We start from the raw sequence: 27,919 nt of genomic DNA on the forward strand, positions 1-27,919 counted from the left end.
ATATAATAAATATTCTATGATACAGAACCTAAACTTTCTAATTTGGATAGTGTTCACTATTTAAATTATGAATTAATAAAATAATTTAATATAATCTAAATTACATTTAAATTTGCACTGGCTGGTAGCGTCACCTTCTGGATGCATCTAGAGGCATTACACCATGTATCTTAGTTATCTTAAAGTAGTATGTGTAAGTGCACCTTCAGGTATACCACATATAGCAGCCAGAGCCATATATATATATATATATATATATATATATATATATATATATATATATATATATATATATATATATATATATATATATATGATGTTATCATGCAACACACACACACATACATACATACAACTGTTATTACATAAGGAATGTTATACACATCAAAGATGTCAGCAGTAGTATAGAATCAGAAAATAAAATCTAAGGTATATTGATAAATATTAATATATTGTTTTGCAGAATCAAATAAGTTAAACAACAACAATGGGTAGTTCATACTCTTTGTGGAAAGAACCTGATGTTACCCCGATGGGAAATGATCCTCCTTCATTTCCTCCCGATTATGGATTTGAAAAAGGAAGGAAACCTCGAGGTAATGAAAACATTTTAACCTCAACTTTTTCGATAGTGTGTTGTTCAATTAAATTTTAATCGAATAATATTAAACTAAAAACTAATGATATACATTATACTATGTTTACTTATAATACTATAATTTTTGACATTGTTAAGTTAATATTTTATAATTAAAATTTACTTGATAACGTTAAAAATATTGAGCATAATTGTAGCGAATGTCTGACGATTTTTTTTTAAATTTATTAATATTTACTTATTGCAATGATAATGATACAGAGAAATTTATCTGATAATATGTAAAAATCTTTCTGCACAATTTCTTTAAAAATCATTTAGTTCAAAATTTTCAAAAAAATGTCTGGTAATTTTTTACTCATCTGAAAAAAGCAGACATCAAAAATAATTTGGTAAATAGAATACACAAACAAATTTTCAGGTGTCTACTTCTAACTTGAAAAATTAACATTTTTAATTTCAGACTGCAAATTTTTTTAAACTGTATGTAGACTACTATGTTTCATTGTCTTAAAAGTATTTATATTTTAACAATTATTTTGAAATGGACAAATCTAATAATTTTTATTGCTACTAAATATACAGTTATTACTGATCAATTTCCTTAGAAATTTTTTGTGTTTCGAATGAGAATAAAGAGAAAAATGCAGTAAAAATATATTATATAATTATAAATAAAGGCATCACTTAGTAAGATTTTCTATGTTTATGTTTTTGAAATGAGTTATAATTTTATTCAATAATTTTAACAATATTAAATTATGACAGTAAGTTGTTTCGAAAATTTTGAATTATCGTTTTTTGCATTCATTGACCAATTTTACCTTTCTCCAAATTTATAGTCTAATAAAATTTATGGAAGAAAAATTACGAAATAACACGAATTAAAAATTTAATTATCTAAGAAAAAAATTAATGAGTTGGTGATTTTAATAAAAAATTTTCATAAATTTATATTCTTAATAAATATAAAAAATAAAAAAAAAAAAAAAAAGGAAATTCTGTCAAGTTTCTAAAATAACTCGAAAAAAATTGGTCAACATCTTTTTACACATTAATATTACAAAAATTATGAGAGAAAACAATATATAAGCAGTATTAATAGAAAAGAAGACAGAAAATAGATTATTACATATTACAGATTTATACATAAGGAGAAATATTGCAACACTATTATATTTTCTAATTAACTTCTGTTCGTTTCAGCTATGGTTGCTACTGAACAAGAATTGATGGCCGCTAGAATTCCACTAGACAAACGAGATTATTGCGCGCATCATTACTTGAAATTAGAACAATGTCGATATTACAATGTACCATGGATGATAAAATGTTCAGCTGAAAAACATGCTTGGGATCAATGCGCTTATGAAGAGTAAGAATTTTATTAAATTTTATTAATTCAATTCAGAATCTATAAGAGATAAAACTCTCTATCAAAATAATATTCATAGTATATTTAATATTTCATGATTGAACTGCGATTCAATTAATTATTCAAACGTTCACAAGAAAATAGAGCTTTTTAAATTCTATCATGCATAAGAATGTATTTTATTATCTTTCAAGTCTTTATTTATAAAAAAAAATTCATTTTTATTTCATTTCATTCGAAGGACAAATTATTTTTGACAGACTTTTTTTAGAATTTATAGATTTAAAAATTTTTATTGATCGACAATTATGATCATTTAGAATAATTATCTACTTGATAATTAGAAGTCGAGTACAAAAAATCAATTAAAATATATACTTACATGATCATGTACTTATGAGTTATGAGGCTAAATGTGCTAGTACTTGGTTGATCTTAAAGTAGTTTTAAATTATAGTAATAAAATTATTGTCACATTCTCGAAAACAATTCTCAATATTTACTTACAATGTGATTTAACATGTCAAAAACAAGCTGTAGATCTATCAAAAAGTGGTGATTAACAATGAATTCGATAAATTTTTACCATTATTTCGATAACTAAAAGAAGTATCGCAATTTTTTCTAGTTAAATTATTAAGAACATGGATGGAATCATTCAAGACCGTTGATCTAGTAAAAATAACTCAGTTAACAATTGAAACTATTGACTGTTTGATACTCCAATGAATTTTTAACTTTCTATAAATTTTTAACTTATAAAATGAAATCAAGTAGTTATTTTAGGTAACCATCTATTTTTTCTCATGCAAAAATTTCTCGCTACAAAAATTCTTGGCAATAATTTCTTGTTCAATATTTTCTTAAAGGTTTTATTTCTCATTGTCAAAATTTATTTAAATATGGCCCCGTGTCTTTATTAATACGTAATAATTTATCGCGACAAAAATTTCTCATGCAAAAATTAAAATAGGAGACAATATGGTAACAAGCTTAGGGGTAACAAGCTCACTGGGTTTTGTATAATCAGACTCATTTTATTAATTTTGTAAAATATACGAAGATAAAGAAGACAATATTATTACAAAAATCGAAATAAAAATAATTTATAAATACAATTAAAACAGTCAATTTAAGTTTTGAAGTTAATTATGACTATAATAAGCTAAATTATCAGTACCGGCAACAAATCGGTCATTCACCGGCAGGTTTACCCTATGTGTTGGTCTAATACCGAATAAAGTATTACTTTGATTTAATTCTTTAGTTCAATTTACTACTTTTTTTAGTATCTATCAATTAGTTCGTTATTCATTATGGTCCTTTCAATTTTTCGTATAAACTTAAACTAGCTAGAAAATTCGAAACAAAAAAAAATTCAGAATAAGTAATTACTACTCAAATTTAGATAAAATTGCTCGTTTAAAATTTTCCAAATGCTGCTTCTCAAATAAATTTAAATACAATGATGTTCATATCAGGAAGTGATAAATAATTGATCAATCAACAATAAAATTGTATTTCATAAATTTACAAATTTATTTGATAAAAGTAATTATTAAAAATCAAAGAAACTTCGATAAATACTACGTGCGGTTGTACCAAAACTTTAATAATTTGTCTATTTACAATTCAAGAATATATTAGTTTGTAAAATCTTTACTAAAAGAAAATTTTTCCTTATTTTGCAATATAATTGAATATAATAAAAAATAATACTTAATTTTTTATTTATTTCAAAACGTTGTATGTTTGAAAAAAAACAAATGTTAAATGAGTTTTGTTAAAAGAGATGTTAATATATTTAAGTGGTCAAGTACTACTGCCTTTACCTTATTATACACGTGCTTCTAAAATCGGCAAAATGATAAAAAATAAATTTCGGTGGTTAATAAATTGATGGACTTGAAATATTTCTATTAAAGGAATGTAAATAAATTTTGTTTGAACAATTGGATAAATTCGGTTATTAATTTTGTCGTTATCTTAGTACAAAAATATAAATATGAAGATTATTGTTGAATTAGCATTTAGTTGTAATTTTGCATTAATTGAATTTTCTTCGGTGTAAAATTTTGAAAATTAAAAAAATTGTCCTTGTAAAGAAATAATTCCTCAAATAAACAACTTGAGCTTTTAAAAATTTATGTACTTCAGGTTAATATCTGTGATTTAAGACAGCAATCAATTTATTTATGTTAATGTTAGATAAATTCATGATTAAAAAAATTTATTACAGTTACGTGTTGAGAATGAAAGAATACGAACGTGAACGTCGACTATTAGTTCGACAAAAGAGAAAGCAACAAAAAGAAGCTGCTGCAGCATAAGAATCAATCTATAAATCAACATCCTCACATTTAAATTATTCTTTGTCGTTAAAAACAAAATAGCAACTAATAAATAAAATCAACATTTTCTTGTTGTTAGTGTATATATTATAAACTTAATAAATAAAATTAAATTCAAAAGAACAAAATGAGAAAATACTTTGTTTTTCATTAAAAATTTTATTTTACTTTAAGTATGGACTATTTTAAGTTTTAGTGCGTTTGTTTAGTTTCGTTCATCACGCATGATGAAGGAAAACAAGTAATTTGTTAAGATTTATTTTTCAATTAAAATAAAATAAATTAAACTTTAATTCAAGTATTTTTTTCAATGTAAACATTCGCGAATAATAAAGCAAAACAAGTGTACTTCACAAACTTGGTTTAATTTTCAAAAAACCGAATTTCATAAAAATTTTAGGATTTAAAAAATTCTCAAATTAAAATTTTGGCTGTTAATAATCAAGTTAAAAGTGATACATTAATTTTTTTAACAGCAATATAATTTTTTTCATCTTGTCTATCGAAAGTAGAACAATTAAAAAAAAATTTTATCGATACATTAATTTTAATATATGTATAGAGTCAATTCAAAATTTTTTTCTCACATTTTTTCCAGTTCATTTGATTTGAGGCTATTCACTCTGCCTGATCATCAATGAATTTGATTAAACTCAGTAGTGTCCATTGACTTTTTTTTTTTTAATCTGATAGGAATGTGCTTACGTAATGAATTTTTTGTATAATAGCATTTTGCTGGCAGGTAAAATCTAAATCAATATCATCAGAGTTTTTTTTTTTATAATATTACTTCTTGAAAATTTAGTGTATTGATGTCAAGAAAAAAAAATTTTCAATTATTACAATCTTATGATTAGTTTAATGAAATATACTCATCATGAAATACTTTTCTAATGAAGAACTAATTTTTTTGATTTAAAAAAATTAGAAAAACGGTTGACCCTGAAGGCCATCCCTGCAACTTCCCGCTAATTCCATACTTAGGCGCTTAAAATTGCACCAATGACGTTTTTGAGCTCTTCGAGCTTAAAAATACAATTTATGGGTTATTTTGAGCTCTCCGAGTTCAAAGAGATTGCTTTCCTATGCTTTTGAGCTCTTCGAGCTCAAAAGTCTGATAGGGATTTGATAAGACACTATTTTTTGAACTTTTAAACCGCAATAACTTTTGAATGAATAAACCGATTTTCACGCGGTTGGCAGCATTCGACGCAATTTTCCAAGCCTCACAAAGAATCTTAAATTTTGAATTGATCGCGCTAGGAATTTCGGAGTTATTCCGAAAAAACACTTTTTTCGGTTTTCTTTCGTTCACGATATCTCTCGAACGAATCAACCGATTTTGACCGGACTGGTGGCGATCGACGTAGTTTTTTGAGGTTAAGAGCTGATTAGTTTTTGGAATTGAACCATCAAGCTGTATAAAAGTTATTCCAAAAAAACCACATTTGAAAAAAATTTTTTTTTCAGTTTTTTGAAGATTTCTCAAAATCTATTGATTTGAATCGGTCCAAATAGTTTTTAAAATCTAAGTTTGATCAAGCCCTTTTGAATGGCACCAACCGCGATGAAATCGGTCAAGCCGTTCAAAAGTTATAAGCGGTTCACATACTTTCACACACACACACACACACACACACACACACACACACACACACACACACACACACACACACACACACACACACACACACACACACATACATACATACATACATACAGACACCGTGACAACTTTGCGGGGATAGTCAGGGAAGCTTCTTGTGACCTTCAAACGTCGAGATCTGATGAAAACTCGATTTTTGCAAAACGGGGTGAAAACAATAACTTCCCGATTTTTGAAAATCTTCGATTTTCTTAGCGGGAAGTTAAAAATATATGAAAAAATGAAAATTTTCTTGATTCAATTCAACCTTTTTTAGTGTAACTATCATATTATTCAAATCTTTAATTATAATTTTTGCGTTTAATTTTCTTTATTTTATTTTAATTCTTTATTATATTTTAATTCTTTATTATTTTGTACAATATTAAAAAAAATTTTAATTTCTCTATTGTTTGTTAAAATTAATACAGTTTCTTGAATGAAAATAGGTAATAATTCGAATTTTTAAACTTGCCAGCAAAATATACATTTTTATATTATAATAAAAATTTGTTCCATTACAAAATTTGATTAATTATTTTATAATGATATAAGTACAGAAGGTAATCTAATATTAATGCATAAAAAGTTCCTATGTAGTATCAATGAAATCCCTACACTTACGAAATAGTTATTTTTTTTTTATACCCGAGTTATATCAATGTTGATGCATGTGTTTTGATTATGGCAATATGGGAATCACTATTATACAAAATATAAAAAATACTAATTTTTTTCTTATAATAATGTTATTACCCGAATTAAAATAGTAAAATCACGGTCATGTTACTAGAGCCCGTATTCATGATAATCGATAAACGAGACGAGCTTTCCAGCTACAATTTCTTATGTATCGCGACGTGTGAATTCTGCTTTTGACAGTACTGTCTATTTGTTTTATTCATTTATTTGTTTAAAAATTTGATTGTTACATTATAAGTGTATTAAGTATTGTGACAATAGGACTTGTTATTAAGGTACTTATTTCATTTAACAATATATTTGGTATATTCTCTGCATCTTATAATTTTTTTGTTATGTATGTTTTTTTTTATCTTTTTTTTTTTGTAGAAACTGATTAAATTGCATTATATCTATCTACGATCTGCTGCAGAATTTATGATTATTAGTTTTGTATGTTTTTTACATTAATTATCTGTTTATTTTTAATATTATATAATTCATTTTAAATTTATTAATTTGTTATTTATTAGTAAAAAAAAAGTAATTAAAGCAACTGCAATTAAAATATTAACTATAAGAAATATGAAAAAGAAAATATGTAAAATACAATGCATTATCATATTAACATACATATTAGAGTGTTTCAAAAAAACACACTATTTTTTTTTTTCGAAGGACATTGAAAATTCTTCAGAGTATCCCTAATCAAAGACATTGTGAAAATCTCAGCCCTTAATATTAATGTATAGAGGTGGCTGTTATTAATTTTTTATTTCCATTTAAATAACATAGAAAAAAATTTTTTTTTACTTTTGAATTTTGCTAGTCAACAACGAAATATTTTATAGCTATTATCGATACATATTCTTGTAGGAAATTTAACGATCTACAAAAATTGTCTGAATGAAAATATGCGTACGGAGAACCATTTCGGAGTTATCAGGCCTCAAACATCGAACTGTTTAAAAAAGTGGTAATATTTAAGGTTCTTAGAAGAAATTTCCTAAGATTATCCATTCTTTAGGCATTAGCGTTAAGACATAGTACTGCACGAAAAAAAGAAAACTCGAAAAATTACAGTACATAATGCAACGTGGCGCTTCGTGATGAAAACTGGAAAAATTACAGTTTCAAATGTAATTATTACAGATTTTATAAGAATTACATTGTAGAATGTAATATTTACATTGAAAGTTCTGATAATTAAATTCAAAAATTGAATTTAGAAAAATGTTATTTCAAACTGTAATTTTTCTAGTTTTGATTACGACGGGACCGATTTTACATTTTATACTGTAATTATTCCTGTTTTCTTTTTTCCGTGTGATTGAGAATTTTAAATATTCTTCCAAGGAAACTAAATAATCAAATTATTCTTCTTATTATTATATAAATTATCTAAAATTACTTAAATTTTGGCTCATGATGCAAAGCATCAGAGAGTGCTTTACAATCGAAAAATTCTATTTGGCTCTTTTACGCTACTGTTTTTTTTTCATAATTTTTCCTCATAATATCAGTTGAAAGAGACTTTCCTTTTTTTTTTTATTTTTCAATTTTTTTCTCCAGCCGTCTTCAAGGTATCAATTTTCAAACAAAGACGTTACTTATTTTTTTTTAAATACCCATAACTTTGTAAAAAATGGGCCGATTGGGACTTTTTTTAACTTCCCGCTAAGAAAATCGAAAATGTTCAAAAATCGGAAAGTTATTGGTTTTACTCCGTTTTGCAAAAATTGAGTTTTCACTAGATCTCGACGTTTCAAGGTCTCAGGAAGCTTCCCCGACTACTCCCGCGATGGTGTCTGTACATCTGTGTGTCTGTACGTCCGTCCGTCCGTCCGTCCGTCCGTGTGTGTGTGTGTGTGTGTGTGTGTGTGTGTGTGTGTGTGTGTGTGTGTGTGTGTGTATGTAAACCTCTCATAACTTTTGAACGGCTTGACCGATTTGATCGCGGTTGGTGCCATTCGAAAAGGTTCGACTATACTTAGATTTTGAATATAATTTGGACCGATTCAGATCGGTAGATTTAGAGAAATTTCAAAAAAACTACAAAAAAAAATTTTTTTAAATGTGGTTTTTTTGGAATAACTTTTAAATGGCTTTACTTATCGATTCCAAAATTCCAAAACTAATCAGCTCTTAACATTAAAAAACCACGTCGATCGCCACCAAGCCGGTCAAAATCGGTTGATTCGTTCGTGAGTTATCGTTGACGATAGAAAACCGAAAAAAGTGTTTTTTCAGAATTACTCCAAAGTTCCTAATTCGATCAAATTCAACTTGAAGATTATTTATGAGGCTTAAAAAACTGCGTTGAACACCGCTAACCACGTATAAATCGGTGCATTCATTCAAAAGTTATTGCAGTTTAAAAATTAAAAAAATAGTGTTTTATTAAACTGCTATCAGACTTTTGAGCTCGAAGAGCTCAAAAGCATAAAAAAACTATTTCTTTGAGTTCGGAGAGCTCAAAATAACACAAAAATTGTATTTTTGAGCTCGAAGAGCTCAAAAACATCATAAATGCAATTTTAAGCGCTTAGGTATGGAATAAGCGGGAAGCTGCAGGGATGGCCTTCAGGGTCAACCGTTTTTTTAATTTTTTTAATATGTGTTAAAAAGAAAAATTGAAAAAAAAGTCCCAATTTGCACATTTTTTTACAAAATTACGGTTATTTTAAAAGAAAAAGTAATGTTTTTTTTTTTTTTTTTGAAAATTGACATCTTGAAAACGCCTGAAAAAGAAACCAACTGATACTAAGTATATTCATTCATTTATCTATTCTGATTCAAAGGATTGAAGTTAAATTATTAGATTAGTGTTGAAATATTATTTATTGCTGTTTGATATTGACATTGGTTTTAAACCAACGATTACATAGTATTATTTTAATTAATTCATAATTTTTTAACTACATTATATTCTATCTTATACATATCCGCAAGTATGTTACTTTCATGTTGAAGTAGACATGGTCACCAATTATAAATGGTAAAATTGATTGGATTAAAAAAAAAAAAAAACAATTATAATACTTGAAAACAAGTCTTTATTTTGGAGGCACAAAAAAACTGACTGTATTTTTTTAAGTCCTTTATAGAAATATGTTAATTTATCAGATTTTGAGAGAACTTGAAGAAATGAAAATGGAATATTATTCAATGTGCACATGTTTACAACGGCATTTATAACCAAGAAAATGATAGAATGATTAAAAAATGATTAAAAATGTTGACGCATTTTGTAGAGAACTTTTGAGAAGTATGATAAGCTTATATATATTTTCATATAAAACTTGAAAAAAATAGTTTTTTTGTGTCTCTACAATATTAATATAAAAAAAAATTCTTCATTGCTTATTTATACTTTTAATAGAATATTTAATTATTCGCACATATCTTAAATCCCATTGAGCATATTTATATTTACAGTAATTTGTAAATATTGCATATGAATTATTTGATTTACTTATATTTACATTTTGCTTAAAGATAAACTAGAAAGTGTTATAATGCAATCTCTATTTCAAAGGACACTTGAGTTAATATTCTCTCAACTATTTATTTATGTTGAAAATTAAAAAACGGTTAAATAATATTACAATATATAAAAGACAATATTTTAATCTTAATTTGTGTAAATATTTCATTTTATTTTTTAATTATATACTAAATCAGAATACATTTAAAATCATGACTTTAAATTTACAGTGAAGTCACAGCAAACTAATGGAGAGACTTGTCTACTGTCGTATATTTTATGACTTTGATTCCAAGAATTTCAGACTCGTCGTAATCCAAGTTTTAAAGACTCCACTGTATATCATGTTGGATGATACATTATTATTATTTCTCAGTATGAAAGAAAAAAAACAAATAAAGGCGTCAGCAAAAAGAGTATAAGTGACAAGAAAAAATTTGTGGTTTTGAATTAAAAAATTTTACTTAAAAAAAAAAAGCAGATACTAGAAAATACAATTTTTTATTGTCACGTATACCTTTTTAAATTGAACCTCTTTAAATAATATTTATTAAAAAAAGAAAAAACAAAACAAATTACTACACACTATTGATATTTGTTGTTTTCAATTTTTATAAATTCATAATGAAAGTATTCTCTATGACGGTACGAAAATTTTATTTTATTCGTTCTTGATTTCTTTTTCTTTTTTTGCTGCAATAGATTTTTCTCTGCAATAAGCCCGAGAGTAAAAATCAAAGAACAAAGCAAAGAATATCGTCGAATGTAAAAGAAGTAATGTTGCAACGAGCTTAGGGTATCCACAGTCAAAAATCAGTGCTTGAGCGCTATGTATAAATACTAAGAAAAATTGAACCTGTAAATAAACAAAATAAAAAATATTAACATTACATACTAAGCAATATATGTTGTGAGATAGATTTAGCAATGAATTAATCCGCAAGTGGCAGTTGCGTATACCTGAGAGTTAAAACTCTTCTCTAGTCTTCGTAAATCATACAGAGGGTGGCGGGGAATTTGGTGTGTGTATACGAGATAGCTGTATTTATAGGTGAGGTTCTTAAAGGCACGCGGCCTATTCACAACTCGACAGTGGTCCCGCAGCATATCGGAATGCCAAATTATTACGACATCTTACAGTTCTCCATTCTAGCAAAGCAAGTTAATCAGAATTGCCCAACGTAAGTAGTTATCTACTTTTCACTTTCCCTCCCCTACTAGTGTGAGATTTTACCTGGCTCTTTCAAGTCACCGTTTAGGCTCCATAATGTCTAATCACCAATACCATTGGTGTTGCTGTCAAATTATTTTCGACAAAAAGTAGATGTATATAAAACATTTTGATTTTTTTCATATGTAAGTGTAATTTTTCAATCAATTTGTTGTTTTATTTAATCTATTAACTCTACTTCAATCTGACAAGAAGAAAAAATTATTTGCAAAGATATCGTCGATTAGATAAATTAAATTTAATAAAAATTCGATTGTAAAAAAATATAAACTATATAAATTGCGTATTACAAAACTTAAAAAATTATTTAAAGATGATTCCTTAGCGATATAAATTTATCATGAGAGGTCATCTAAAATAAAAGATTGTTTGCCCTTAACAGCTTGCTGGGTACAGAGAGTAATCAACAATTACAGTGCAGTACACTTAGACCACTCACTTTCATTTGGCAATAATTTTCCAGTAATTCACGTATATGCTTTCGCAATATTTAACAACTATTATAAATTAAACCATTCAATTTGTGATAATTGATCAAGGCTAACCCACTACATTTACCCTGTCAACAGGACCCTGAATTTCTTAATATTACGTTAATGCACTTATATATTACCTAAAACATTATCCATTTCACTACGTAAGTGAAGTGTACATTTGGTTTGATACGCATTCTTGTTTTCAAAGGAGGCCGTTTGGTTTTTACTTTGAATTGCCCTCGGGACGTTTCGGTTGCATGTTATTTCTATTATAAATAATAGTATTCATATTATATTAAATTAATTTAAATCCTTACCAACTGAACAGTTGTCAAATGTTTCTTCCACCATAAGTATTTCTGATACTCAGGTCCCATTGCAGAAAGCATGTAATATGCATACATAACTACGTGTACAGCATTGTTGATGAGATTACCAAGGGTGCCGTGGCCACCGGCTATAAATTTAACGCATATCCACGTCTCCAGCGGGGTCAGCGAGTGATGATATAGATGCAAAAATGTTACTTGACTGTCTTTTTTGCGCAGTACAAAAAATATCTAAAAATATAAATTAAGAGAAATAAAATACAAAAGTACATACGTCCACTTGCAATTCTATATAATAAGATCTTAATCGTTATTTACTTGTTTATGAAAAAAAAAAAAAAAAACTAGTATGAACTAATGCATTATTTTATGTAAATTACTTTCAAATCATTTTATTTCAATAATGATCAAAATCACTTTTCTTTTTTTTAATGCAATCCAAGTTAATGATCGAACACGTTAGATTGTCTTTTAAGTATTAATAAAAATTAGCTCAGCGTGTCGATGAAGCAACGCAATTTTAATTTACCAGTTTGCAATTTTCTCAACAAACTTGATCGGAGCAATTGCTTAATAGCATATCATAAAAGCATCTGAGCACTTAAAAGAAATTAGTGTTTGCTCATTAATCACATTGTTTATTGTTTCATTGTAAAATAGATATAAATACTGTTTTTATTAAAAAAATTAATCTTTAAACTTTCTATTTATAATAAATTAATTGAAATAAATCAAAAATTCTCATTTAATTTTAACAAATATCACATTCTTAGTTTTAAATTTATGAATCTTTTTTTTTATCAGTCAAAATTAATTTTACAAAAAACGACTGCTGTGGCTGAGAAGTTATCTCTTTTACAGCTAAATTATAGTGGACAGACAGGCTTGAGTTCAACCATTACGAATTCTTCTTAGTTCCTGAATTACTTCTTTTAGCAATCTTGGTATTTTGACTTGTAACCGGCTTTACGACGAGTTTTTTTTACTGTACAGTTTTTCCCTTCTGACTATTCAAATAGATAAGGGTGATTCTCTGTAAGGATGTTTTTTTCTGTCCCAGGCATTTTTTTATTAGAAAAATTGTTATTTTGTTACTAAAAAAAATTTATTACGAAAGTAAAAATGAAATGAACTAAAATGAAATAAATTTTGGTTTTTTTTGCTATAAATTCGTAAATCACCGAAATAATAGTCCTCTGGACCGTCCCATTCCCAAAATTAAAACTTTAAGATTAAGTTATTCGTCCATAATATATAATTTGGTCCATAATGTTTATAAACTTAATTAGTTAGCTAACAATCTTCTTTAATAAAAAGTACCGAAAATTAATTTGTTTCATTAAATTCTTTAAACTAAAGTTTGTCCCAGGCATTTTAAGAACAGTCCCCTGCCAGAAGTTCAAAGCCAAAAAAAAAAATCCAGCGTGTTATTTTATCTTTTGTAAGGTTTATAAGGATCTAACTAGCCTTAAGTTAATAACCATAGGGCTGTTAGCGCTTTATCGTCATTTTATTTAGTGTCAAAGCATTGTTTGTGCTGGAAATATATGTCTGGGCCACTTCAAAACTCAGTCCCCTGGCAACTATTTTTATTCATAATTTATTTATAAAATTGGATCCATAAGTCTTAATATTATTCTAATTAATGTAAACATTCATTGAGAACTTGAAAAGTTGAATGCATTGAAATAGTTTGCTTGATTTTTCTCAATTTGATAAAAAAAAAAACAGTCCCCTGGCAAACAGCCCCCTGTCATGTTATATGGCAAAAGATACACAAATATCGAAAAAGCAAAAATTAAATCGGCTGTTTATTTATTATGATTAAGCTGATAGTTTTGTAGCCCTTGTTAATTTTTTAACTTCCCGCTAAGAAAATCGAAAATTTTCAAAAATCGGGAAGTTAATGATTTTACCCCGTTTTTCGAAAATCGAATTTTCATCAGATCTCGACGTTTTGAGATCCTAGGAAGCTTCCATGACTATTCCCGCGAGGGTGTCACTGTGTGTGTGTGGGGGGGGGTGTGTGTGTGTGTTTTTTTTGCGGGGGGGGGGAATCCTTTTTACGGATTCTAGGCATAGCTGTTTGGCCTGGATATGTGGCGACTCGACGCAGTGTCATACTAAAACTCGACGCTAGCGCCCCTACCCACTAAACCCTAAACCCCTTTTCCTCTTTCCCCTAATCCCTCATGGAAACCGCCGTCAGGCATTACTTCGTGAGGGGAGGATCTAGCTACTGCTCTTTCTTCTCTGTGTGTGTGTGTGTGTGTGTGTGTGCGCGTGTGTAAGTATGTAAACCTCTTATAACTTTTGAACGGTTGAACCGATTTCATCGCGGTTGGTGCCATTCGAAAGGGCTTTGCCAAACTTAGATTTCCTGAAAATTTGAACCGATTCGGACCGATAGATTTTGAGAAATTTGGAGAAATCTAAAAAAAAATAGGAACAAAAATTTTTTCAGAAGTGGTTTTTTTGGAATAACTTTTAAATGGCTCTACCGATCGATTCCAAAAACTAATCAGCTCTCAACCTTGAAAACCCACGTTGATCGCCGCCAATCCGGTCAAAATCGGTTGATTCGTTCGAGAGATATCGTGAACGAAAGAAAACCGAAAAAAGTGTTTTTTCGGAGTTACTCCGAAATTTCTAGTTTGGCCAATTGAAACTTGAGCTCAGAAAGCTCAAAACAACACACAGATTGTATTTTTGAGCTCAAAGAGCTCAAAAAAAACGGCCATGTATTAACGGAATCAGCGGGAAGTTGCAGGGATGGCCTTTAGGGTCAACCGTTTTCCTAATTTTTTTCTAATAAAATCAAAAATAATTTGGTCGGACAATTTTGTACAGATTTAAGACGTCCTTACAGAGAATCACCCATAAGCCAAAAAATGGATGGTGGAGAAGGCAAAAATAAATAGTACATTGGACAGTTTAGGAAAACTCAAAGTCGAATTCGTAATAAATAAAAGCTTTTATTATTCTTATTACTATCATTATCAATTAGATATCAAAGGACACAAGAATGAAGTATAGTTCATGAGTCGCCCGACAATGGAACAATTTACATGTATGTATTATAACTATTATAATGAACTATTAGTTGCAATCATTTTTGCATCACATTGATACTCTTCATAATGTGTTAGCAAGGAGCAGCTTACATTTTACAGTTATTTAAATAAAAAATGGTGATTTTAATATGAATGATAGGATTAATTTAAACTAAGAAGATATTTAGAAAGACGAAGCTTTAACAAAATGGAACTAAGTAGGATAATGCAGACTTTGAAGTGAGCTCAAACAAATAAATCAAGTTTTTATTTCATTTATGAGCTTATCTTAGAGCTCGATAGTTTTTGCACGCCTCATAAGCGAAGCGGATGAGGTTATGCTTTACACTCGCTTTACAAAAATTAAGCGATTTCTTGAACTAAAATTATCTCTATTTATTTTCTATCGCACTTGTAGAACAATATTTACACATAAATGTTATGGAAAAACACTAGTATCAACATTTATGACATTTTTAAAAGACATTTTGTTTTTAGATAAATAAAAAAAATGTTTAAAAAAATTATTCCGTGGACATCCGGCTATCAAATGTATGCATGAAAACTGGCGTGGTCACGATAACTGCCGCAAAACTTAACAATCAAGTTCATTTTTTTTATACGCTTCAATATGATCTAAAACTAAGTCCTTTCGAAGATCACGGTATAATTCAATGTAGTTTGTTTATAATTAGCAATTAACTAAAAATCCACCTATCGTTTGTATATCTATATACATATCTATGTAAATTAATAATTTTTATTTGTTGCCGTAAGATAGACGGCGGAGTTCACGAAATGGTCCACCTTTACAAGCATGTGATTGTTGTGCAAACATGCTTGTAAATCTACTTCTGTAGTAATAAATATCTATGTAAATAATATATGTTCGTTTATAATACATGCGCAATACCTTTTCTTTTCTGGATGGACAATGGCGCGAAAGATTTAATAAAAGTATTTTTTTTTTCAAATTGCTAAATAATTTTACAATTTTTTTGTATTTTATTTTAATCAATTTTATTATGGAAAATGAGATTATGAGGCAAGCATTTTTGGATTTTCCAAACTTTTTTTTTTAGTTCAACTTTGTCTTTGAGACTTCCCCAGGGCTCATACCCCTTCTGCTGCCCTGTCATGACAAAACGAAGTACCTCGAAAATTATAGTTTCGAGAAAATAGCGTATTGGCTAGGTGCACGATGGTGCTGCCCTCATTTTTCATGCTTTTCCTATGTTAAATCAAACGGAGTAATTTAGTTCCAGTGGCCGCCATTAGCGTTAAATCATGCTGTTCCCATAAGATTTACACGTAAAAGTTGTAATCAGCGCCAGCCCTCCCCACCATATACTTCGCACCCTGCCAATATTTTCACAGAATTTGAATACAATTTAACAGAAAAATTCATTTCTGTTATGACAAAACGTTGTAACTCGAGATACGTTTTTTTATCTTAAGAAACTAATGCTTATTTTGATAAATAAATGAAATTGTTATGACAAAACGCTGTAACTCGAAGAATTAAATGTTATATTAATTTCCAATGCAAAACAGATACGTTTTTTTTTTTTCATTTCTTTTATACGCACATTTAATCAATATTATTGGCATAATTAATTAAATTAATAAAATTTTGATGATACCCTATCATTAAGTGACACTAAAAAAACCTTTGGGGGCGTCCATTAATTACGTGAGGTGTTCTAGGGGGGGAGTGGATCATGCTAAATCTTACCAAATCTCACTTAGGAGGAAGGGGGGGGGGGGATCTTAACAAATATCACGTAATTTTTTCTCTAGCAGAAAAGTGTACAATTGCGTGAAAAAGTATTTCTATAATAAAATATGGCCAAATTTGACACAATAGTGTTTGTCGTATTCGTCTGAACCCTGCAGAGCAGCAAAGTAGTGCTCGATTGTTTAATTTGATTATTGATCGATAGGATTCACTAATTTTTTAGGTATAGATTTCTTTAGAAATCTATCGGTGGTAGCTGGTCTCATGTCGTAATTTTAATACAATTTTGTCATAATATGTTTAATTATCTTCAATTTAAACTATTGTTCGTCGACTTTTTATAGTTTTTTCAATTTAATTCGTAGTTGAGAAAATTCAAAAAAAATCAATAATAAATTAAATTTTAGCTTTTATCATCAAATGACTTTTATATGTAAAAAATCCTATTTTTTAGGTAGATGTCTTTAAATATCTATTTGCTGTAGTCAGTCTCATATCGTTATTTGCAAAAATATAATAAAAAATAAATTTTAGGACATTACGGCTTTTTAATAACGTGTTTTTTTCAATATTCAAACAAGAAATCTACCTATCCATGTCGGGTGTAGCCGAATGGCACTTTTTTTCTCAATAATCCAACCTGTTTACAGCCAAAACATAAATGTGGAATAATCTCGCGTGAGATTAGGGGATGGGGGAGGGAGTTGAGGAAAATCTTACGAAACCTCATCAAGGGGGGAGGGGGGGTTAAAAAATTCTCAAAAATGCCTCACGTAATTTATGGACGCCCCCTTTTTAGCTTTGTTACGACAAAATAGCGTATCTCGAGATACGTCGTTTTGTCATAACAGGGCAGTCTGAGCTTAAATGTACCGCTTTGGTGCAATTTTTACCTTAGAGCTTATTTTAGAATTTTTAAAACTCGTTAGAGCTTATCAAATCGTTTTATTTTTACGTGAGTATTTTTTCAATCACAGAAAATTTCATTTGAGAATGATGATAGTTTTAGCGATATGAGAGTCAGTTACATGGGGTTCAATAATAATTAAATTCTTATCTACAACAGTTATTATTAGAAACATAAATTTATCACACTCGCCCTTAAATAAATGTTACATAAACCTTAAGCTCATATTGCGATCACTATTTTTTAATTATTTACTCTTTAGTCCTTGTACAGCTCAAACTAGCTTACTATGTTGCTATCTACGGACACATTGCGGGATACTGTTTGACGTTTATTACTCTCATCCGTGTTAAAAAAAAAAAAAAAACTGTTTGCAGCTGTATCATAATTTCTCCAATGATTCTTCGTTTTGACTTCTTCATATAATTTTGAATAATACTATTTTCAAAAAACGTATCCAACTTAAAAGTATATCTTATAGCCTTATAAATAATGATTTCAATTTGGAAAAACTCGAAATCATCGGAAAAAATAATTATTTAAAATGATAAAAGCAAAAAAAAAATCTTACTGTATCAGCGAATTCTGTAAACTTGCTAATAAAATACCACCAGCATAAATTAGCCATCCGCATCGCTGTAGGATTGTGTGAGTAATCAACTGGTTGACATTTATAACTATAATCCAATAACCATCCGGACATAAGGTGCTGCACAGAAAAAATATTTAAAAATTAGTGTTTTTTTTTAATGATTGTTATTCGTTAACGTATTAAGTTCTTTATACACAAGAGTTTATCGCTTTTTTTAAAATTATGTTCACTTAATGGTGTGGTACTATATAATTTTTTTTAAATCGCATTTAATCTATAATACTTAATTCATATCTCTATTTTCATCATATTTCAAAGAGTGGCAATAGCCACCACAAAGTATGAAGTATTTCACTAGCAGAAGTCTTGGTTCATGGAAAGTAATCAAAAGAAATTCCACAAAGACTGAGAAGGAGAGAGAAAAAGAGAACGAATCGTTGCACAAACGAAAACAGGATGTTTTGCCTTAATCGACGGCAACACGTGTGCAAATTGGCCTTGTGTAATCATCCACCATGCACCAAACAGGTCTACTTCTACGATAATTTCATCTTTCTCTAATATATTTTTAAGAGTATCTAAATTTTTAAATGACAGAAACTATAAATAATAAATAGTTTGCTTCTTTAATATTTATTTTAATGATTTTTTTTACGGTTTATTGATAAAATAAACTATATACCCTAAAAATATATACGTGTCCATTAAAATAATTTTATTCAGATTTACTTAAGTATATTTCATAAGAGGCTAAATATTTAATCCAAAAAGTTGAAAAACCGGTGTTTTTTCTTTTTTATTTTATATGTAGACATTGAGTTATGGATGATAATGGGTCAAGGTGAGAGTTAAATTTTTATTCCTCAGAATGACTTGAAAAAATTGATTATTCAATTATGTGTCTAAAAAATTCAATAATATCATTTTAAATTTTATTTCATGGCTTACATTCTGCAAAATGACAAAATCAAATTTTTTAAAATCAGGGGATCAATTTCAACAATTTTTTTTTATTTTTAGTTTGGAGTTCTTATGTATGTTAAATTATATTTTTTCATAAATTAGTGGGTTACTGAATAACAGGATAGTCGTCAGCTAAACCGCTAATTGTATAAATATCATCGGATTAATGAACTTCCAGTTTTTTTATGCATACTTTAAACCAGAATCTTAAGATATTTAAACGAGGAGTAAATTTATTTTTAATAACAAAGTGAAGACAAAAAAATGTCTTTTATCAGTTACATGATGTAGGTAAATTCACTGTAATTTTAAGTTATGGAAAGGTTAAAACATTTTTGTTCTGACTGTTATTTTAGAAGTAATAATTAGTAAAGTAAAAAATACTTGTAAAGTTCGTGGGTCATTTTGAATTCGATAATCTATTGCCTAACAATAGAGCATCTTACATAGGCGGAAGAAAGACGAGTAAAAAAAATTACAGCTTATGTAGTATGAAAACAGGTTTTCGATGAACAAAAATGTGTAAAAAGTTATCGCATTTACGGTAATTAATGAAATCTTTGCAGCAAAAAGGTAATGACAATAAAAAATAGTAATTTTACAGTTTAATATTTTTGTAATGTAAACTGAATTATCAATTTAGACAAGTTTTACAAATGAGCTAAGATTGAAGTCATGTGATAATGTAATTTTTTAATTTTTTATTGGTAGTAAATTAAAGTATAAAAAACATAATTCTAGTTGTCGTAAATTGAAAAGAAAAAAAAATCTTGGTCATTATTATAGCTTAAAGCTGGAATAATTTACGCATATCAATAAATTTTTTAGATACGAAAATACTTTCGGATGTTACTGTGAACGTGATGTAATTGAATCATCTAAAACATGTGTACTTAAAATTTTTGCTTGAGAATTCGAGTTCATTATCCCCACAAATATTTGATGACTAAAATTTAAAATTAAGTTAAAGCCGTATCAAGTTAAGATACGAGAATGATTGGTCGAATAAAGACGTAAAGTAGAAAAATTATTGTCACTTTTATTATCTTTAACTACTAGTCTCAATAATTAAATTTCGAATTATAAGAAAAAAAAATGGTTAAAAATTATATTTTTTTTACAAATTACTCAAAGTCCAATTAATACTTGTTTTAGCTAATTTTATATTTGGAGGTTCAGTACCTTAGTACAACAACAACTTTTATTAGTAAATTACATAAATAAAATTTACCTCATAAAGCATCCCTATAGAAAAAATGACTTGAAATGCATTGTATGCTACAAGAATTTTTCTTAGTTGAAACGATTTTCTGTTTGCCATCATCTTTGGTCCAAGTATCACGACGCCATACAAATAGAGTAAAACAATAAGAAATGTTGGTATAGGTGATTCCATCAAAGGCCAATTACTAACTCTAGGATCTGATGCTGTCTCTAGAATTTCAGTATATTGCTCCAAAGCCATTCTCACTAGATCTTCTGCTCCTACAAATGATCTATTTGGATCAAGTGTTTTAAGAAGCTCCGGTTCACGTTCAACGACTAGTTCTGCTGCTGCTGAAGCCATTTTTTCTAAAATATTTACATAAATTATTATTTACAAATTCATTACATGATTAATATGATTATATATATATATATATAAAATAGGGATTCGGTGCAGTGTGTTAAGGCCGAAATAACTCAAAACCAATATTTTTAGAGCATAATAAAGCTTATTAGATTTTGCTATTGATCACCAAGTTAGTTTAAATATCTCAATACACATGTAGATGAAAAGTTCAACCCTTAAACATCTAGTGAAAACTCCATTTTCGAACATTGACTACTTTGTAAAAGAAAGCTTAAAATCATCTTAGCAAAACGTGGACAAATACAAAAGTACAATTTTCATATCTTATATTTAAAAGAAAAAGTTTTGAATCAAGAAAACAATTTTAAAGAGTTTTATGGTCTTGAATTGAAACAGCATTTTTTAATTAAATATAATTTACGTAAATCGAAAAAAATTTTTTAATTACAAAACTTTTTTATTTGATTCAAGACGATCAAAATCTTAAAAATGGCTTTTTAGGTTCTAGTTTTTCTTTGGATTCAAGGTACTTTGTTTATCAGTGTGATTACTACTAATTAGGATTTTTACATTAAACGATTACGATTATCGTTACATTTACAAAATAACTTGAAATATACTTTATTTTCATTTTGCATAATGATATAATACTATTTTGATAGTACTATTCTGGAACCATCATTAGCAAGAAACATTAATTATGTTTATAACAAGTGTAGTTATATAAATCGTATTAAATAATATCATTCATCACTATTTCAACTGTTAACTTTTTACAGAGACTCATATTTTTAAGATTATCTAATGAAAATATTTTTTAAGTTATTTCTATTATTCTGAGAATTCATTAGTTAAAAGGATTATGCAAGAGTACTTTAAATTTAACTATTATATTACGGCATAATTATTTCAATAAATCTTGGAAATATATGAAGCTAACATAAAGGTTTTTTAAAACTTCTAATAATTAAATGACGAATGAAATTTTTTTATTTTTTTTTCGTGTATACATGAGACAACTTTTTAGTTTACATGAAGTTATGAGATAGCTCAAGGAGACACAGCGACTGTCCTTGTCAAGGAGATAAAATTATTATTATTTTTCGTGGTCTTATGTTTTATGAATCGTTGTTAGTAAGTAATTATGCAAATATATATTATAAATTCAAATGTATAAAAAAAAACTGAAATATCAAATTTTGGTCTTTTTATGAAAGCCATAGAATTTAATTTAAAAAATCAACATACATAATAAAAAAAAATATTTATACATATATTTAAATTTATATTTAAAAATGTAAATATATGAAACTTGTAAGAGGCTTGTGATTCCATGAAATAAAATACTAAATAGAAGAATAAAAAAGTATACATGGTCAATTAATTATCAACGGTTCGGGTGTTCATGAGTATTAAAATTATAAATTATATTATTATGATTTCGTAAAAACACTTCTTATAGAATTCATAAACTCTATCCATGCATATACTTTTTAACCACAACTAATTAATGAAAAATTTCGTTGGTTGTGCTGTGGCTTAAATTTTTAACAGAAAATTTGTTAGGTTTTTTTTTTTTTTCAAACGATGTATGATTAGAAAGATTTAACAAGATGTATACTTTACTACCGAGTCTGTACGTCGGTATATAGCTAGCTGAGCACAGATAAAACGGTACTTGTTACAGAGAAAGTTTACTTAATCTCATCAATAAACTCGAGAGTAAGAGAAAGATCGTGTTTTACCGATTGAAACAAGGAAGATGAGACATAGGCCGTAAGAGAAGCCGTTGTTGATCAAAGAATTCTCCGTTAGTGGGTAAGTAGGCCGAGAGCCTGGTTAATTGTTAATCGTTTGCTGTACCGACCTTATATTACTATAGAGTGAGATATTACATCGTTAATATAGCTTTCAATTATAAAATTTAAGTAAAAAAATTTATTTTAATTATCTCTTTATCTTCAAAGGTGTTTATGTCAGTCACTCATAATCTTGAACACATTCTAATTAAAAACAAAAAAAAAGAAAGTTGTTATTTTTCAAGTAAATAGAGATTTTTTTTTTCCATAAAATTTCAAATTTCAAAAATGATATAATTGAGCTTTTATTTTTTAACATTTTTTTAAACGTTTGTTTTTTCGACAAATAATTTTAACTAAACATTAAAAATTTTTTTCAATAATTAAATTATATTGACATTAAATATTTATTGCATCGGTGATAAACATTACAGCCGAGATTTTTTTAAAGGGTCTTTAACTCCCTCCGGCTATCTACTTTCAAATATCGATATAATTTATACATTCGTGATGAGCCGTTCTGGATTGATGGCAAAGTATGCCAGTATTCTTTTCAAAGTTATTCTCGAAGACGAAATAGAGACAGTATGTAATACATAATAAAAAATTGCAATAAAAAAAAATAGAGAGTAGTGAGTAGTGTTCATTTACTTAAAACTAGCATCTACTGTACATAAAATTTCTCATTATGAAATTAAAAAAAAATCTATTTTCTAGTTTTTCTATACATTTATTTATTTTTAATAACAGTGAAAAGTATTCAATGTGTATTAACCTACTTATCACTTGTAGAAACCAGTTTTTAAAATTATTTATCAATAATATTTTTCATTAATTTTCAACTGTATTATATTGTTAGAATATTCAAATAGAGAAAGACTTATTTTATTGAACTTGAGAATCAAAGTAGATCAAATTTATTGATATGCTGTTTAGTTTACAGGGAGAATGAATTCCCAAAAAAGTTGTCAAGACAACATTTTATTAAAACACAGTGTTGGTAAGAGTAACTGAAACATCTCGTTATTCATGTACTTATTTTTTATTTTTTACTTTCTTTAAGTCACCCGTGACCGTATTGACTCTTTAACGGCACATGCTTTTCGACGCAGGTTCTTTATACAGATTATTATGACCTCAATCACATTCTGAAAGATTTGGTATTTAATCTCGCTAATTCATTGGTATTTATTGTATATTCTTTCATTAAGATTTTTTTTTTAGGTCCAATTGGTTTCAAAAATTACTTAGAGAAAAAAAAAGAATTTCTCTGAAATTAGAGCTCAACCTTTTAAAAATCATAACTTCTAACCAAAATTAAAACTTCTATACAAAAATAATCTAATTAATTATATTTATAATTATGAAAATATTATTATCAAGATCCGAAAGTTTTTCTAAGAAATTTTGACTTAAAAGCTGACAAGAAATTTGGTAAAAAAAAAGTTTGAGCTTTAAATTATAAAAATCCTACAAAGCTGAAGCGCTCGACAGTTCTTTATTATTGCGTAGTAAAAGCTTTTTGAATTAAACAAAAAAAAATGAATGTAATTAATTTAATTCAACATAGTCAAAACGATAATTATGTTTACAAATTTTTTTTTCTATAGAAATTAGCTTACTTAATCGAATTGATATTGTAGAAGATTAAATAATTTATCATATGTTGAGTAGTCTAAATTAAAGTATAAATTATCATCCTGAATAAAGTAAAAAATAATTTTTTTACTTGTATTTCTAATAAGGAAATTTTTAGAAGTCGGCACTATTTTAACAAATCGTGTTTAAATTTCAAGAAAATTTTTTTCTGTTCTAAGAAATGTTTTAAAAGCATAAAACCTAGTTAAAAAGTAAAAATTTTGAATGAATATGTATATTAATTGGGATAAATAAGAAAGTTTACAACAACAACAGTTAAGAGTTGCAATTAACATTTATAGATAGTTAATGATTTTATGTTTAAATAATACTCGGTTTTTGATAAATTCATATGTATTTTTTACTGAATGTGAAGTAATTCTTTAAAAATATTCTGATCTAAAAATCATTAAGAATCTGGTATTTTTTGTATAGTAACCTTGTACCATATACATGTACCCCGAGTCTTGTTAAATTAACTGAAAGTATTTTGCAATTTTTTGTACACTTTTAATTTTCGTTATGTAGAATAAACAGTTATCATAAACCCATACTCAAAAATATAAAAGTTAAAAAAAACTATAGATAATATTGTGCTTGAGTAATAAATTATAAATTTATTTGTTGTCTAAAAGTTTGCAAATTTTAGCAATCATTAATTATGTATAAATTTCGGTAAAATATATGTTCTTTCTGATAAAAATTATCATTGAGTCTAATAACTAGTTAATAACATATAGGTAAATGATTGCGTTATTTGACAAGTATTAATAAAACTGGAACACGATATTGTGGTCCATTCAAGTAGCTATATCTATCGAGTTTGTATATATAATTTTCGAATGAGAACTAAGGAATCAAGTTCGTTGATATTTAAAAGGATATGTTACAATGTCTATACCATTCACTATTTAACTATGTTATTCCATGCATAAAAATTTTTATAATAATTTTAGTTAAATATTTATGTCACAATCAGTATAATATTATTAATTTTTATGTTTAATAAATTTTAAGACACCCCATTATATTTATAGTCATTGCTTACCTGGGATATTGTTAATTAATTTGATGGTAATACGATTTGTAGTGAATTTTGATTCCTACTGTAATTGTGTACTTGATTTTGAATTCTTGTCATTGATTGTTTATCACTTATTTTCGATATACATTTTGAAAAACTTATTTTATGTTTTTTTTATTGAATTTTGATTTATTTTCAGAGGTTATCACAATTTAAAAAAAATAAAAAAAATATAACAAGTTTAAATAATCGAAACGTCAACGAAGTTATCGGTGCCGCGTATCCTGTTAGTTGTGATGCGAGAACCAAACAACGTCACCTTTCTCTTAAAGTTCCACTTTGAAAGACTCTAACGTTAATCGTCATACGATGACCAACATCATCCACCAATCTTTTTCTCCTTTAATTTCCGGTTGCTCCTCTTTTTTTATATAATAATGAATAAAAGTTATTAATTTAAAAAATCACTCATCACGTCTAATGACAATAAAAATACGAGATAACTATTACTATTAAAATTAATTTAGTACTTGATTACATTAATAGTGCATCTAATTTGAGATTAAACCCCGGCGAGTCTGTACAATGGACATTTAAGACACAATCTTACAGACACATCGGAGAACTAACCGTGGCTATAATAAGAATAGTTCCAGACGCCGCAACCTCCGGACTTTAAGTATTGACTATCCAAGTGGGGCCTCAACCAGACCCGAACATGTAAAGAGTGGGAACATTGCCTCCTATTTCCACGCGCTTATCCCTAAAACATTCGACATGTTGTTTCAAAATTACACTTGTCATATTCTAGATTCAAGGTCTTTAATTTTTTATTGTATAACTCCGTTTGACTATCACTTGTTACTGATCCCTACTTTTTTTTTGGGCTGTGACTCTATAATGACTTTCATATATTTTTGAGGTAGTCTAGGTACATTTAATCAATTTCGGCTCTTATTGTTGTAATGAAAGATGCTTTGAATTTAACGGTTGATGGATGCGGCAAATCTTTTCTGTTGTATCAGTAGATCAACACCACGCTATGTCAGACTTCGTGCTTTTTCAATGTGCTATTTACAATCTAAATATTATCAGTACTTTAGAGAATATTAATAATCGTTACTAATAGTAAAGATGGATTATTACATTTTGAATCAACTGATAGTTGGAAACGGTCCGAAGAGTTTTCTTTTATCATAAAATGAAGTTCTGCCGCAAAAAAATTTTTTTTAAATAAAAAAAAAATTCTGTTTAATTAAAAAAAAAAGTTTTATTTTTTTTAAATTCAAAAAAATTTACACCTCGAAACTTATTATAGTTACAGAAATAGACATAAATTCATTGTAAAGAGTTTTTATGAATGAGTTTTTATCGTTAAAACTATCATTAGTGGACAAAATACAACGTCATTTCTTAATTATTGACATTTTTTAAGATATAAGCTCATCCTGATGTTACGCTCACCGAGACCTTTCATTTAAATACACACACGAATGTTTTATATATTTTATATATTTCACAAATACACTGAAAAAAATAATCGGTAGAGGTTACCGATTTTTTTTTCGGTAGAGGCAACCGATTAAAATCGGTAGAGGTTACCGATTTTTTTCGGTAGCAGCTACCGATTTCTAATCGGTTGCTTCTACCGATTTTAATCGGTAACCTCTACCGAAAAATCGGTAACCTCTACCGAAAAATCGGTAACCTCTACCGATTTACATTTACCGAAGAAATAGTTTTTGGGGCCTATAACTAAAGTATAAATGACATGTCAACATGATTTTCATATGACAGCAACATGATTTTCATGTGGTACACGGAGAAAAATTAATAATAGTATTTACTATACGAAAATATTAACTCCTACTATCTGAAATGGTAATAAAATTAATTAGTCACAAAATAATAGGTGTTATCATTGACAATTGTACTAGTTATTATTAATAATGGTAATGATTACTATCGAAAATGATAATTGTAATTATTAAAAATTATAACTGCTATAATCGAAGATGGTAACTGTAACCATCTCAGATTGTAAAAATTCTGAAAGAAAAAATAATATAAATTTATTTAATTTAATTCTTCATTTGCATCCATATTTTAGTTATGAACATTTTTTCCTTTAAAATATTAAAAAAAATAATAACACAATCGTTTAAATCCATATATGATAAAAATTTCCAAATATTAGAGCTGTTATTGATTATTTTGAATGATTGACTATGATTATCAAAATAGCAATCATCCAAGATTTGGGTTACTAAAAAAGTCTTATTATTATCAATTATTAATATTTTTTCACAAGATAAAATAATGAAACATCATTTGATGGTTCCATTATAATTGAATTAATTGTAATCCTATCATCTATATTATTAAGAGAATATCATTAAGAGAAAATACTCTATCTCTAGATTCATAATTAATAAATGACCTTATATCTGGTGAATTAT

General features: G+C 27.6%; 3 protein-coding genes across 3 annotated transcripts in view; 2 read left to right on the forward strand and 1 right to left on the reverse strand.

Annotated features, from left to right (window-relative positions):
• The first annotated feature begins 375 nt into the window (after window positions 1–375).
• Window positions 376–4,407, forward strand: LOC123261705 (NADH dehydrogenase [ubiquinone] 1 beta subcomplex subunit 7). Its single transcript, XM_044723477.1, has 3 exons — window positions 376–596; window positions 1,805–1,973; window positions 4,213–4,407. The coding sequence occupies exons 1-3, from the start codon at window positions 488–490 to the stop codon at window positions 4,301–4,303; spliced, it is 369 nt and encodes a 122-aa protein (XP_044579412.1). The 5' UTR covers window positions 376–487; the 3' UTR covers window positions 4,304–4,407.
• A 2,406-nt stretch (window positions 4,408–6,813) lies between these two features.
• The window catches only part of LOC123261699 (elongation of very long chain fatty acids protein 7), a 53,377-nt gene continuing 32,271 nt past the window's right edge, over window positions 6,814–27,919 (forward strand). The window contains exon 1 of the mRNA XM_044723466.1: window positions 6,814–6,946. The gene's annotated coding sequence lies outside the window, so the exon portion shown is untranslated. The remainder of the gene's footprint in view (window positions 6,947–27,919) is intronic.
• On the reverse strand, window positions 10,702–26,198 carry LOC123261700 (elongation of very long chain fatty acids protein 7). The gene is made up of 5 exons (XM_044723467.1): window positions 25,485–26,198; window positions 20,658–20,998; window positions 18,443–18,580; window positions 12,162–12,404; window positions 10,702–10,993 (listed from the first exon to the last, which is right to left on the reverse strand). Exons 2-5 carry the CDS (start codon window positions 20,991–20,993, stop codon window positions 10,799–10,801), a joined length of 912 nt encoding a protein of 303 aa, XP_044579402.1. The 5' UTR covers window positions 20,994–20,998; window positions 25,485–26,198; the 3' UTR covers window positions 10,702–10,798.

The sequence above is a fragment of the Cotesia glomerata genome, linkage group LG3 (genome assembly GCF_020080835.1).
Source record: "Cotesia glomerata isolate CgM1 linkage group LG3, MPM_Cglom_v2.3, whole genome shotgun sequence".
In the NCBI taxonomy this organism is placed as follows: Eukaryota; Metazoa; Arthropoda; class Insecta; order Hymenoptera; family Braconidae; genus Cotesia; species Cotesia glomerata.

Coding starts and splice junctions, on each gene's coding strand:
- LOC123261705 (XM_044723477.1), top strand. CDS start 488: ATGGGTAGTTCATACTCTTTGTGGAAAGAACCTGATGTTACCCCGATG. Junction 597..1,804: donor AAAAGGAAGGAAACCTCGAG/GTAATGAAAACA, acceptor TGTTCGTTTCAG/CTATGGTTGCTACTGAACAA. Junction 1,974..4,212: donor GATCAATGCGCTTATGAAGA/GTAAGAATTTTA, acceptor AATTTATTACAG/TTACGTGTTGAGAATGAAAG.
- LOC123261700 (XM_044723467.1), bottom strand. CDS start 20,993: ATGGCTTCAGCAGCAGCAGAACTAGTCGTTGAACGTGAACCGGAGCTT. Junction 18,581..20,657: donor CTATAGGGATGCTTTATGAG/GTAAATTTTATT, acceptor TTTTCTGTGCAG/CACCTTATGTCCGGATGGTT. Junction 12,405..18,442: donor TTACAGAATTCGCTGATACA/GTAAGATTTTTT, acceptor TTATATTTTTAG/ATATTTTTTGTACTGCGCAA.